The sequence below is a fragment of the Myxine glutinosa genome, chromosome 11 (assembly GCF_964187855.1).
Source record: "Myxine glutinosa chromosome 11, kmMyxGlut1.1, whole genome shotgun sequence".
Classification (NCBI taxonomy): domain Eukaryota; kingdom Metazoa; phylum Chordata; class Myxini; order Myxiniformes; family Myxinidae; genus Myxine; species Myxine glutinosa.
Window position 1 is genome coordinate 33703083 of NC_136271.1, and position 14992 is coordinate 33718074.

A 14992-nucleotide genomic window follows, 5' to 3' on the forward strand; every position below is an offset into this window, starting at 1 on the left:
CTATTACAACCACGACAATATTATATGCAGTCATAAGAAATTGTATTCTGTAAGTATAAATATTGCTGCAAGTCTATTGCAGGCAATCACTCATTACTGAATAAATGAATGAATGATCGTTTTAAGGCCATTTTTCCCCGCTACAATGGGGGTTAGCCTTGCGGGCCCCATGACAATCATGGTTCCCCGTTTGAGGCAATGTTTTTTTTACAGCCGGATGCCCTTCCTGACGCTAACCCTTAGTCGCCTCTTCCGATGCAGGGATATGGTGTCCCTATTCTAAATCGGGGTACACACCGGGACATTGCGGTGTACACTTATTACTGTCTGAAAGTAATTATTTATCATTACGTGCAATGTGATGTGATATTCTCCATGATCACAGAGGTGTTGCGAACAGTTGTCATGCCAAATAATGTTTTTGTGTCCTATTTACATTTTAAAATGCGTATGGTATTGATAAGCGTATGGTAATTAAAGTATGGATGGACTGAAGGAAAAGATGAACACGTGGAAGGAATGTATGGAGACAAAAGGTCTGAAGGTGAATATCGGAAAGACGAAGGTGATGGCAAGTGGTAAAGCATGTGGTGAGGTGGAAAGAACTGGGAAGTGGCCCTGTGCTGTGTGGACACGAAGGGTGTCGGAGTGAACTCCATTCAGTGTACAATGTGCGCTGAGTGGGTTCATCAAAAATGTAGTGGTCTGAGAGGGTCATTAACCAGTGTGGCAGCTACATTCAAATGTAAGGTGTGCACAGAGGGAGCTGCAGATGGAGGAAATGTTGAGTTGGATCTTGGAGACGGCGTGAAGCTGGAAGGTGTGAAAACATTTTGCTACCTCGGAGACATGCTGAATGGAGAAGGTGGATCGGACTCGGCAACGGTTGCTCGAGTGAGATGTGCATGGAAGAAGTTTCGGGAATTGAGTGGCGTGCTGATGATGAGGGGAGTGTCATTGAAGCTGAAGGGAAAGGTGTATGCTGCATGTGTGAGAAGTGTTATGATTTATGGGAGCGAGACATGGGTAATGAACGTAGAGCAGCAACGAAGGTTGGAAAGGGTGGAAATGCGAATGGTTCGACGGATGTGCGGAGTATCGTTGAGAGAGAGGAAGACAAATGATGAATTGCGAAAGATGATGGGAATAGAGCCTGTGATTGATGCTGTGAAGAGGACCAGGTTGAGATGGTTTGGTCATGTGTTGAGGAAGGATGAAAGTGACTGGTTGAGAAGAGTGATGGAAATGAATGTAGAAGGAAGTAGAGGACGGGGAAGACCGAGAAAGACTTGGCTAAAGATGGTGGAAGAAGAAATGCGGGCAAGGGGGTTAACAAGGAGAGATGCAGAAAATAGGGCAAAATGGAGAAGATTGTCATGGGGACCGCAAGGCTAACCCCCGCTCTAGCAGGGAAAATGGCCTTTTAAAATGCATGTTGTTGTTGTTGTTGTATGGTAATGATAAGCAAGTCCTGCTTTGTGAACTTTTCATTGCTGCACATGCAAGTATGCATGTCACAAGCTTTTAGCATAAAGGGGAATTTCCTAAATGAGACACACAATGCACATCGGTGAGCACAAACTCAGCAAATTACAAGCATCCTTGTTTGAGAGATCAAGAAACGTGATTACGAGATCTGTCAAGTTGGAACAGAGACCTATAATGTTTGGTCTGAGTACGTTGGATGTGCAGTTGGGTTGTGCGGTTCATCAAAACTAAATTTTCCAAACCGGATTCGTCATGTCTGTCATCTTTTCATCCTGTGTTGCCGTTTGTGTCTTAGTCCAATTTCCATGTTTAACTGTATCTTGTTGTATGCTGTGAGGTATTGTTGAACTCAGATGTCTATCTCAATATATCTAGATCATGATGATGTCTTCCTCAGTATATCTAGATTGTAAATCTTGATACGTCCAGTTTGTTGCCGTCATCTGGACACGTCCAGCAGTTTGTTGCCCCTTCACGTCCATCAACGGTGTCAAACGTCTTCACGTCAGTACTCTCCGTACATCTAGATTCCAGCACATTCCTGCACTCTGTCAACAGCCTATGTGGACCTCAAACATCTGTAACCTCTACTCCAATCTAACAGATCTCCCAATCCAGGCTGCTGATTATAAACTGTACATCTGTAGCAGAATCCTTCCTCCCACAGGACGTTCCTGACTCCTTAAAGCATCCCTCCCGGTTTGTTAGGCCTGAACACCATCCTGGCAACAGGGTTGCACTTTACATCAATAACTCCACTTCTCATCATCCGTGAACTGACCTTACACCTCCTAAACCCCAGGAATTGTTTGGCTCGGTGTGGTATCGTCCTCCTAATAGTGATAACTCAATCTACAGTTCTCTCAGTCACCATAGACCAGTGGTTCTTAACCTTTTCAAAGGCGCCGAACCCAAACGAAACACACCAAACACTCGCGGAAACCCTCAAATTTGACCAAAAAATTAAGAATAATTGCATCTTAATGCGTTTTCTGTTCTTCTTTTCGGGAGGCGATCTGGGAAATGCGTGGTTTTGTTTTGGCAAGGGCCACCCTCAAATCATTTTCGCATGCAAGCCTGCTCCTTTTCTGTTTTAATGTCCACCAGTTTCAAAAACGCATGCTCGCAGAGAGACGTTGTAACGAACGGCGCGAGGATCTCAAGGGCAATTTTAGCGTTTTGAGGATACCCTTCCATTTGGCGGCACCAAAACGTTGAGAGCGTTGTTGTTGAGTCTGGCGCTGCTGAAGTTCGATGAGGTCGTCGAGGTATTGGTCGTTGACATTTGCCGTTGCAACGTCAAAAGTAAGCGGCTGCCGCACCCATGCTGGGCATTGCTCTTGGTCGGGGCAGTAGCCGTCAAATGACTTTCCCAGCTCATCCAAATGCATGGCAATCGCTTGCTTCAGCTCCCCCGGTACAGCAGTGCCTCCAACTTCAGACTCATCTTCGATCCCGCTCACGCACTCGTCCAGTAGCGAAAAGTTCGCAAAGTTGTCGTTCTCTGTTCCCGCCTCCACAACGGTAACTTCTTTCGGAAAGCGCTCAGCTTTTCTTCAGATTCGATGACATTCATTCCACCGCCCTGCATCTGGCAATTGAGATGATTGAGTGCGTCGAAGATGTCAGCCAAGTACGCCAAGGCGAGGATGAATTCTGACTCTTGGAAGTGCGTTGCATGGCAATGCTGGTGTTCTCGCAAAAACAGGGCTAATTCTACACGCAAGGCAAAAACACGGCTCACTCCCTTCCCTCGTGATAGCCATCGAACGTTAGAGGGGTAGAGAAGGACTTTGAATTCAAAGCCGATTTCATTGCACAGCTCTTTGAAGATACGATGATTCAGAGCACAGCTTCGCACGTAATTCACAGTTTCAACGACGATTTTCAGAACATTGGCCAGTTTTGGAGGCAGGGTTTTTGATGCCAGCGCGTGTCTGTGCAGGACGCAGTGCGTGACGATGATGTGTGGTGCATTGGCCTTCACCAGCGCTCCAAAACCGGAGTTGCATCCCAGCATGGCTGGAGCTCCGTCCAAGCAAACTGCAGACACCATGTTCCACGAGAGGCCGTTGCTTCTGAAGAAGTCGTCCACAAGCTTCTTCACGTCAACTGCCTTCGTCATTGTTGTGAGAGGCTTGCAGAACAGAAAGTCTTCCTTGATCTCGTCTCCTTTGACATAACGCACAAATAAGATGAGCTGGCTCAAATTCGAAACGTCGGTGGTCTCGTCGATTTGAAGGCTGAATTTCGTCGGGCTCGCGACTAAATCTGCAACTACCTGGGTGAGGATGTCGTCGCTCATGTCGTCGATGCTACATCTGATGGGTGTCATTTGAGAGTGGAATGAGAGACAACTTGTTTTCAGCAGCTTTTCCCAGCATTATGTTGGCCATCTTCAACGCGGCCAGTTTGATGAGTGTCTCGCCAACGGTGTGCGGTTTCCCCTGCTTTGCGATCCGGTACGCAACTTCATAGGATGCGGTGAGGATCAGTTTGTCAATTGGAACGAAGCTGAGAGTGGGCAAGGTAGTGCTTGCGTCGAATCGGACTCTCTTCAATTTGAATTCATCCAGCGTTGCGACTTTGTACTGCCCCTCGCCGTGCAGTTTTTTGAAGTGTTCCCGTAGTTTTGCTGGTGCTAGGCTGGAGTTGCTCAACTTGACATTGCAAAGCATGCATCGAGGACGCTGACTTCCGTCCCGTTCCGTCAAACACGTGAACCCGTACCGCACGTAATCCTCCGACCACTTCCTTTTTTTGCTCGACATACTGCAAAAAAAAAAAAAAAAAAAAAAAAAAGTAACAAACTGATCTTAATTGAGTTCGGGCAAATAATTATATGACAAAAATTTAAAAAGGAACATACTTAAATATAATCAGTACCCCTCTGAAAACTGAGAAATTTTAACGAAGAAAACATAACTTATAGTTACGATGACGGGATTTATTATCTACTCAACTCTATGTCACCTCAAATCCCATTATAATATTACATAGAAAACTGCGAATTTAGTTTTGAATTGCGACAAAAGGAGTTATATCACCTCCACCTACAGACTTGGCATTTAATATGGAATATATTTTTTTTCTTGAATTGGGTTTACTTTCTTAACTCAGTATATCAATCTGGTGAGTTTCTTTTACACTTTGGTGATTTATTTGTTAAAAGAACCATGTCACTGATTGTCTGTCGCAGCAAGAAGTCAACAACAGGATTATATCACAGGTGGCATCGCAAAATGTACGGACAGGTGCATTTGACGATTGGCTTCACAGTCGGGTATACAAGGGTTGTTGCGTTCTGTATTAGTGGAAAACAACTGCTGCACGTCTCCAAAAGTTATTGCCGCTTCCTCTGGAGATGGTCCGTCAACTCGACAATGCTGTTTGTCATGGAGTGGTGGCTTTACGAAATTACGGCATGAAACAGCGTGCTATTGCTCGGCAGTATGGCATCACTCAAGGTCAGGTGTCAAAGATCCTGAAAACGAAATGCTCAGAGGGGTGTCCCTTCTTCAATACCGAGGCCAGGACGTCCCCGCAAAACCACAAGGAGGGATGATCGCCAGCTGCACCGGTTAGTCCGTAATGGCCGTACCAAGTCAGCTAATCGGCTTAGGCCTGAGTGGCAGCAACTGACAAATGTGCCTGTATCCAGAAGGCTAGTCAACCAACGACTGGTTCAAGCAGGCTATCGTGCCAGGCATCCCCTGAGAAAGCCACGCCTGACCAGACAACACCGCCAGCGCCGATTGCAGTGGGCCAGAGAGCACCGTCAATGGCAGCCAGGACACTGGAATCACGTGATCTTCAGTGACGAGTCTAGATTTCTGGTCTATCGTCAATATGGCCACGTCCGAGTGCGCAGACAAGTGCATGAAGCCTACAACAAAGATTGTATAATGCCAAGAGTCCAAGCTGGAGGTGGTGAGGTGACCGTTTGGGCTGCTTTTCATGCAGGGGGCAAAACTGACCTGGTTGTTCTGAATGGAAACCTGAACCAGTTCAAGTACAGGGCCATTCTGGAAGAAACATTGCTTCCATTTGCTCGTGCAGCCTTTCGAGGAAACTTTGTCTTCCAAGATGACAATGCACGGCCTCATCGTGCTCGCATGATCCAACACTTTCTTGCTGACCGTGGTGTGGAGCATATGGGGTGGCCTGCCATGTCTCCAGATATGAATCCGATAGAGAACTTGTGGGCAGAATTAACGCGTCAAATCGACCAGTTGGACCAGCAACCGACCTCTGTGTGTGAATTGCAGCAGGCTATTGTCACTGCATGGCAAGCGATTCCTGTCCAAACCTTGGCAAATCTCGTGAACAGCATGCCTCAACGTGTACGTGCTCTCCTGAATGCTCGTGGGGGTTACACGAAGGACTGAACTGTAATTTTACTGTCCGTAATCCCAGTCGTAATTTAACTTTTGTTTTTGTTAAAAAAAAAAATTGGCTAATGTGCAAAATAAAGAGATACTTCTGGAAAACGTACAGAAGTTTAACACAGTACTGTCCATGAATTGAGTTCGATATCAGTTTACATCACTTTCAAGGATCAATTTATTTGTTTCGAAATGTCAAATGTGGTTTTTGTTTCTTTTAAAGGTCACATTAACAAAATCTAGAATAATTTCAACATAATTCCAATGAACTTTTGGTTCTAAGACATCGTGAAAAGTAAGTTCACCCCCACAAAAAATATATTCCATATTAAATGCCAAGTCTGTAATTTTCTGAGTAATAAAATCATATTTTATAAATCACCATCCACTTTTGACTTTAATATAACTCTGAACCCACCCTGCATATCCACAAACATTTCCAACTTACTTTTCAATTAATCAGTAACTTCAAAGTAAGGCGCGACCAATGACGCACGGCACACGGCAAGCTAATCGAGGCTATTCACTGGAATTTCCGAACACCTGCAAAGTCCAAAATCCAGTAAGTAAGTAAGCAAGTAAGCACCATCAACAGAATAATTAGCAAGTTGCTCATTGATTCAACTTACTACAATCAGTGTGAAACAACTTATCTTAAACACAGACCAGAGAAACCATGAATGGGATGGGAATACAATTACAAATAACATTTCCATTCGTTCGTAACATACATAGCAAAATAATAATAATATTAATAATAAGCGTAATTACACATAGATTCAAAATTGATACAAAACTAAAAAATAATAATAATAATAATAATAATTGCAATGCGTTTCGGAGGACCTCCGCCGAACCCCTGAGACTGGCTCACTGAACCCCTGGGGTTCGGTTGAACCCAGGTTAAGAACCACGGCCATAGACCAACTTTTAACCACTTATCCCATTTCTTTCTTCCTCATAACGTTGACTGTAAAAGTATTCACAGTTTGATACCAGCAGAGCTTATTTCATGATGCTTTCAAATCAAATTTAATAAAGAGTCTTCACAAACTACTCCAAAGTGATAAAGTTTAAAAATGCAGATAAAATATGAATAAGTTTGATTAACAGTGCAAATCAGATGATTATCAGTTACACAAGTATTCAAAACCTTTCCCTAATTAATGCTAAATCACTTCATACGCAAGTTATTTATTTGAAAGGTTACAAAATAAGAGTAATAGGTTTCACCTGTATGTATTTCAGTAGTTTAACTTTTTTAAAAAAATTAACCTTCCCACACTTATCGAAGGAGTTTTAGGGTGCAACTCACTTGGTCAAACAAGAAGGTAAACATGAAGACCAAGGGGCTTTCCAAATGAGTCAGACATAAAGTGGTGGAGAAGCACTGTTCAGGAGAGGATTAAAAGAAGATTTCAAAGTCACTCCTTATCCCTTTAAGTACGGTGAAATCCATCATTAAGTGGAAGACATATCATACCACCCAGACTCCACCCAGATCATCCAAAATCAGAAGCTGGGCAAGCAGGAAACTGGTTCAGGACATCACTGTAAATCCAACAATGACTGAAACATCTGCAAGGCTCTATGTCTGAGATGAGGGTCAGTGTTCAACCAACAATATCCCATTCCCTTCACAAAGCTACCCTCTATGTACAGGTGGCAAGAAATAAGCCATTACTGAAAAGGACATATCTAAAAGCTCGTATGGCGTTTGTGAAAAAGCAACTCAATGATACTGCAGGTATGTGGGAAAAAGTTTTGTGGTCAGATGAGACGAAATTTTAACTTTCTGGTCTAAATTTTAAGCATTATGTCTGTTGCAAGCTGAACACTGCACATCACACAGTCAACACCAGTCAAACATGGTTGTGGCAACATCATGTTATGGGGCTGCTTTTCATCAGCATTGACTTGCAAGCTTGTCAGGCTAAAAGGGGCAATGGACGGTACAAAGTGCAGACGAATCCTTGATGAAAACCTGCTCGAGTCAGGGACTGCAAGCCGCTATCTCACTTCAGAACTGGTCTCCTATATCTACGACCCCTGATATGAACTCAGCCAAATAATTCTTCCACAGAAACCTGCTCTCTCATATGCACAGATTCAACTCATCTACAGTTATCCAACCCTTGTACCCTACCATTATACAATTAATTATGTGGTGCGGCAATTGCTTTGAAACAACTTGCCTCCTCTAACTGAAAGTTAAATCTGAAGGCAATCTATATAATAATACCGTAAGGACTCGACTTTGTTATCCCTTTTACGCCGCACCCAGTGACCCGATGCCCACAGCACTAATGCATTTTCCATCTACGAACCGCGCTCTTTGTTTATCACGTACAGCCATACTCGAAAAATCTGAATTCGCCGACTTTGGGATCAAAAGCATCCGATTATCGACACCATCGTATTGGCGTCTGCTGGGCGAAGGCGATGCGAGCCGTCCGCTGATTCGACAGTCGAGTGGTGTGATGGGTGGTGTGAACCAAATGGTCTTTTTATTCCCTTGAACATTTTAAATTAGGATATATAAGGAAACGTCTTTATCGTCATTTTAATAAAGTTAAATGGAGTGACGTTGCGATACTCGGGGTGCGTTGCATAAATCCTCGTAACTCAGAGAGGTGTAGCAGGTGGCGAGACGTAAGGAAGCTTTTTTATTCCCTTGAACATTTGAAATTAGGATATATAAGGAAATGTCTTTATCGTCATTTTAATAAAGTTAAATGGAGTGACGTTGCGATACTCGGGGTGCGTTGCATAAATCCTCGTAACTCAGAGAGGTGTAGCAGGTGGCGAGACGTAAGGAAGCTTAAAGATAACGAGCTGAAAACAGACGAACGATATCCCTTCCGTGGATGTTCCACGGGTTTCACGTCTTTATCGTCATTTTAATAAAGTTAAATGGAGTGACGTTGCGATCAGTGAGTTGTACTTGTATACGAAGAGATAAAAGGATGGCATTGACTTCGAGACGGTACGTGATAGTTGGCTGCGGCTGGCTGATGCTGCGGTTTTTTTGTAAGTGCCATGGATGCTGATGGACATAATAAAGGTATCGGCTGATCTCTCATCGTAATATTACCCGATGGAAATGAACTGTTTCTTTGTTTGTCATTTCCTGTGCAATAATGTCAAATTGATGTCAGACATCCTTTTCTATTGACAGCTGCTCTCCTTTTCGATGGCATCGTCTATTGATATGCATGTTCTTCTTTCATATAATTTTACACATTCACAATCAGTATTTCAACTCTTGCAGACATTGGAAAGGAAGTTGACTCACAGGCCAACTCTCTGGCTCAATCACAGGCCGACGCACAGGCGATGTAATTGTGAGTAGCATTTTTGCACAAGTGAAAATTGATCTTTCTTCCTAACTCTTACTCGGACAAGCAAATCCCCTATGCCATCCATAATGGTACACTCTATCCATACACCACATCCTCCCTTCCGTGGATGTTCCACGGGTTTCGGCTAGTCTCAAATAATTCCATAAGACCTGCAACTAGCGTGTCCTCTACAGGGAGCCCGAACATGTCTGACTAAACTCAAGACTGACCTTCCAAACTTCCCTAGTTCCTACCATGTTAAGTCTGTCTCCGGAAGTATGCTCCTCTTCCATCCCGTCCCTCTTCAAATGGCACCATAGCCGACAACTCATGAGAAGGCCAAATGCCTCAATTGTGTGTTTGCTTCCAAATCCAGTTTCCCCGAACCCTCGCTCTCAGTACCCACCCTACCCAGTCGTACCCAACTGCGCCTGGACTCTATCCCCCCCCATATATGCACTTTCCCTCTCCAGATCTCTCTTTCTGTTAATTCATTCATTCATTCATTTCCTTACTTGTGTCCACAACTGCCTCCTCACTGCCCATAAGTTGCCTTATTACCCTATGTCTCCTCACTCTTCCATGAACCTTCCATTAAGAAAAAAAAATCTTGAAGTATAAAATAGTGCAAAATTATTTTTTGATTTAAATCTTTGGTACAGGCCCAGAGTAATCTGCAGGTGCAAGAACAAAAAAGATCGGAAAATTTTTTTTTTTTTTTTTTTAAACAAGCCTCAAAATCTTCCACTCTCCAAGATACGTTGATTGTACAAGATGTTAGCAACACCATAATACCGAAAGCCTGGCTAAGTAGATAAGACAGAACACATTAAGGGTGTAGTAATTGAATGTCAGGACAGTTAAAAACCACTTACAATTTGAAGAAGGTAGTTCCGAGCTGGAGTAACAACACGTGTGGGAGGCGGTGTTCGTGCACGATAAGAACACCCTCAGCAGAGCGTCGCATCCCCATTCGTTCAAATTCATCGCGCATCCTCTGAAACCGTGCAAGCACCGAGCTATCACGCTCGTAAAGTGGCTCCTTCGTGCCAAACGTGTAATTGGTCAGCGGGTACCTGGTGAACAAAACGAGTGAGTACTTCATATGCTTTTTTGGATCACTTTTTGGTGGTCCATGGTCTCCCAGTATGTACATTTTTTCTATTGCGCGGCTTTTGAAACGGCATAATCTGCCCCAGAATGCCCGGTGCATATGCGCAGAACCCCATGTTTATACGAGTGTGTGCATGTTTTTATGTATGTCTTTATACAAGTGTGTGTGTGTGTGTGTGTGTGTGTGTGTGTGTGTGTGTGTGTGTGTGTGTGTGTGTGCGTCTTTATACAAGTGTGTGCGTCTTTATACAAGAGTGTGCGTCTTTATACAAGAGTGTGCGTCTTTATACAAGAGTGTGCGTCTTTATGCAAGTGTGTGCGTCTTTATACAAGTGTGTGCGTCTTTATACAAGTGTGTGCGTCTTTATGCAAGTGTATGCGTCTTTATGCAAGTGTGTGCGTCTTTATACAAGAGTGTGCGTCTTTATACAAGAGTGTGCGTCTTTATACAAGAGTGTGCGTCTTTATACAAGTGTGCGTCTTTATACAAGAGTGTGCGTCTTTATGCAAGTGTGTGCGTCTTTATGCAAGTGTGTGCGTCTTTATACAAGTGTGTGCGTCTTTTTACAAGTGTGTGCGTCTTTTTACAAGTGTGTGCGTCTTTTTGCAAGTGTGTGCGTCTTTTTGCAAGTGTGTGCGTCTTTATGCAAGTGTGTGCGTCTTTATGCAAGTGTGTGCGTCTTTATGCAAGTGTGTGCGTCTTTATGCAAGTGTGTGCGTCTTTATGCAAGTGTGTGCGTCTTTATGCAAGTGTGTGCGTCTTTATGCAAGTGTGTGCGTCTTTATGCAAGTGTGTGCGTCTTTATGCAAGTGTGTGCGTCTTTATGCAAGTGTGTGCGTCTTTATGCAAGTGTGTGCGTCTTTATACAAGTGTGTGCGTCTTTATACAAGTGTGTGCGTCTTTATAAAAGTGTGTGCGTCTTTATAAAAGTGTGTGCGTCTTTATACAAGTGTGTGCGTCTTTATACAAGTGTGTGCGTCTTTATACAAGTGTGTGCGTCTTTATACAAGTGTGTGCGTCTTTATACAAGTGTGTGCGTCTTTATACAAGTGTGTGCGTCTTTGTACAAGTGTGTGCGTCTTTGTACAAGTGTGTGTGTCTTTGTACAAGTGTGTGTGTCTTTGTACAAGTGTGCGTCTTTGTACAAGTGTGCGTCTTTGTACAAGTGTGCGTCTTTGTACAAGTGTGCGTCATTGTACAAGTGTGCGTCATTGTACAAGTGTGTGTCTTTGTACAAGTGTTTGTGTGTGTCTTTGTACAAGTGTTTGTGTGTGTCTTTGTACAAGTGTTTGTGTGTGTCTTTGTACAAGTGTTTGTGTGTGTCTTTGTACAAGTGTTTGTGTGTGTCTTTGTACAAGTGTTTGTGTGTGTCGTTATACAAGTGTGTGTGTGTGTGTGTGTGTGTGTGTGTGTGTGTGTGTGTGTGTGTGTGTGTGTGTCGTTATAAAAGTGTTTGCGTCTTTGTCGTTATACAAGTGTGTGTCTGTCTGTGTGTGTTACACTGCCGCTGCTCTCTTGCAACAACAGGAAATGTTATGGACCAGACGCCTCTCATCCACTGATATTTCTCGCATTCCTATTTGCATTTAGGAACAGAACAATTATGGTTAACCACCTAGAAATTGCCACCTTCATATAAATGCTGAAAATGTTGTTTAAAAGACTGTTTGAATTGCAGATTTCACGCTCGTAACCGGCAGCATAAAAGTGTCCGGTGATCAGACCCAAGTCAGTGTAAACGAACACGTGCACCACACCTCGAAACGTCACCTTGTCAAAGTTTTTATCTTTAACTGTGCTGCCTTTTCAAAGGATTAAAATACTCATTCCATGTTGCTTTGAGCAGCAAAAGCCAGTAAGAGACATCAGGTGCACACCGACGGACTGCTGTGGCATCCAGACCAGACCAGGGGTGTGTTCCGTTACCAAGCAGCTAGCTAGCGCTTGCCAAGCGAGCCGTTCCTCATCAACGGTTGAGAATGGAGAGCTCGCTCGAGTGCACAACAAACCTGATACCTGAAGTCCTGAACAAACCGCAGGCACAGTAGCTAAACGTCCCCTATCCTCGAAGGCCATTAATGAGTAAACTGGGTTCTTACTCACAATCGAATGGCAACATCACATGATAAATTCTTATTTAGAATCAAAATCCTTTATACTTTTGCATTCAGCAAATTTTGAACCAATCTATTCTGGGAAGCCAGTATTGTATAGTAGGCCATTCTAACCAAACACAAAGAATTGCATTGACATGAAATGAATATCCAACACGAGAGGAAGGAAAGTAAGCAAATGCAAACAGCAACATAACGAGCATTCAACGCAAAATAACAAAAGCCCTGCTTATCGCAGGCCCGGTAACTCACAAGTTGATGGTTCTACCCAGGGTGATCGAGCGAGGATCCACATACTTAGGAGCGGCCGAATTTCGAGGCCAACCAGTACTTCTGGAAGGAGCCAAAGGACTAAGTCCCAGCCCTCTGGTCGCCATTTCAAAGAACGGCTTCTTCTTCCTCTTTATTTTTTTATTTTTTTTTAAACAAGCAAAAGACTAATACTCATAGATAATAGCGAATGAACGACAGAATATGATAAATATTTTATTTTAAAAAGAAAATCCTTATTTTCTTTGGCAAAAGGCTGATTGTCAGAAAATATTACGATCCAATTTATATCAGTATGTAATTGTAATTCGGTGAATCACACCAGGTGCATAATAAAAAACAGAAAAAAAACATCAGGTGTATAATACATATATATACATAAACAGTAAATATACAAAAATGTGTATATACAGATCATTGTGCACGTGTCCAAAATATATAAACGTAACTATACACCGCCTGAATTTTTTTTCGCGCCCCAACAAAACGACATCAAAAGTTTCTGCATCCTTTCGGTTATTCACTCTAATTACCGAAATGGAATCCCAAAAACTTGTGTAAAAATCTTGTCGATTTAACGTGGCAGACTAACCCGAACCCGACGAAGAAGAGGAAGGTACTGAGAAAGAAGAAGAGGGAAAGACAGCAGACACAGTCAGATAAAACGACTTAAAGCTTTTCACGTGGATTTTATGCCAATGTGGGAGCTGTGCTCGCACGATAAAGCCAGACAAAATGGACGACACAGGAACGAAGTTTCACCGAGCTATTTATTTAGCTCAAAACCAAAGAACTCAAAAGCACACTGAATCCGCCCCTCGAACGGGCGGCAATTTATATCGCAAACTGAACTGAACACACAAAAGCCACGCCTCTCAGGCGGGGCGTGGTATGCAAAATAGGTAAGTCACGCCTCCCGACGGGGCGTGGTATGCAAGGCAAGTTTTCGCCCGAGAAGGGCAAGTCTGGACACGCCCGGTGCGAGTCCGGACACGTGACCGCTCGCCGGTTGCGTCATCGGCCGGTGCACGGTAATTGTGTCATGCTTCCGGTAACCGCTACATGCGCCCCCCACCCCCAGAATTAACCTGCACCAGGATAGTCAGTTTGAGGGGGGTCCTGATGACCCGGCCGAAACGACCCCTAGTGATTCGTGTGGGGGTGGTAGGCGGCGTGGCGGTGGATGGTCGGGCGGGGGGCTTGGTTGACGGGGGACGGCCCCGTCGTGGAAGAAGGGCCAACCGTGGAGGTTGGTCGAGGTCCAAATGGGCTGGCTTGAGGCCGATGTCGACGATGAATGACTTTTCGTCCCTCTGCAGGACCCGGAAAGGTCCATCGTACGGCGGCCGGAGCGGTCCCCGGTGTGCGTCGTGCCGGATAAAAACGTACTCCGCAGTGCGAAGTGCTGGGGGGACGTGGGGTTGGGGGCAGCCGTGGTGGGACGTTGGCACGGGGGCAAATCTCCTGGCGGCCTCCTGGAGGTCCGAGCGTTGGCGAGCCGCGGACCAGGGGCCGGTGGCGTCAGGGATGAATTCGCCCGGCACGCGCAGTGGCTGGCCGTAGACCAGCTCGGCGGTGGAAGCCTGGAGGTCCTCTTTAGGGGCCGTTCGGAGGCCCAATATGACCCACGGGAGCCTGTCGGCCCAACCGTCATCCTGGAGGCTGGCTCTGAGAGCGGCCTTCATCGAGCGTTTGAACCGCTCGCACAAGCCGTTGGCTTGGGGGTGGTAGGCCGTGGTGCAGTGAAGCTTGACCCCCAAGGCCTGGGCGACCGCTCCCCAAAGCTCGGAGGTGAATTGCGGGCCTCTGTCGGAGATGTCCAAGGGCGCGCCGAAACGGGCAATCAAAGTGCCAATGAAGGCCTGCGCCACGTCGGCGGATGTTGTTGATGCCAGCGGGACGGCCTCCGGCCACCTGGTGGTCCTGTCCACCATCGTGAGGAGGTGGGTGAAGCCCCGCGAGGAGGGAAGGGGTCCCACCAGGTCCACATTGACGTGGTCGAAGCGCCGCACGGGCACGTCGAATGGTGCCAACGGGGCCTGGGTGTGCCGGTGGACCTTTGCGCGCCGGCAGGCGACACAGGCATTGGCCCAGTCGCGGATGTCCTTACGGAGCCCGTGCCAGACGAACTTTGCTGCCACGAGCTTCTGTGATGCTTTCCGGCCCAGGTGGGAAAGACCGTGGAGGGCGTCAAAAATGTGCCGCTGCCATCCGGTGGGCACGATGGGGCGAGGTTGGCCCAGGGAAACGTCGCACAGGAGAACTGTGCCTGTGTCCTCG

The 14992-nt window shown here is 45.2% G+C and overlaps 1 protein-coding gene across 1 annotated transcript in view; it reads right to left on the minus strand.

The window, feature by feature from the left end:
- NUDT21 (nudix hydrolase 21) overlaps positions 1-12855 on the minus strand; it is a 63306-nt gene extending 50451 nt beyond the window's left edge. Inside the window, exons 1-2 of the mRNA XM_068130453.2 lie at positions 12695-12855; positions 10090-10290 (exon numbers count right to left, since the gene is read on the minus strand). Of these exons, the coding sequence (XP_067986554.1) occupies positions 10090-10290; positions 12695-12819 (326 nt within the window). The 5' untranslated portion in view covers positions 12820-12855. The remainder of the gene's footprint in view (positions 1-10089; positions 10291-12694) is intronic.
- Between the last annotated feature and the right edge of the window lie 2137 nt (positions 12856-14992).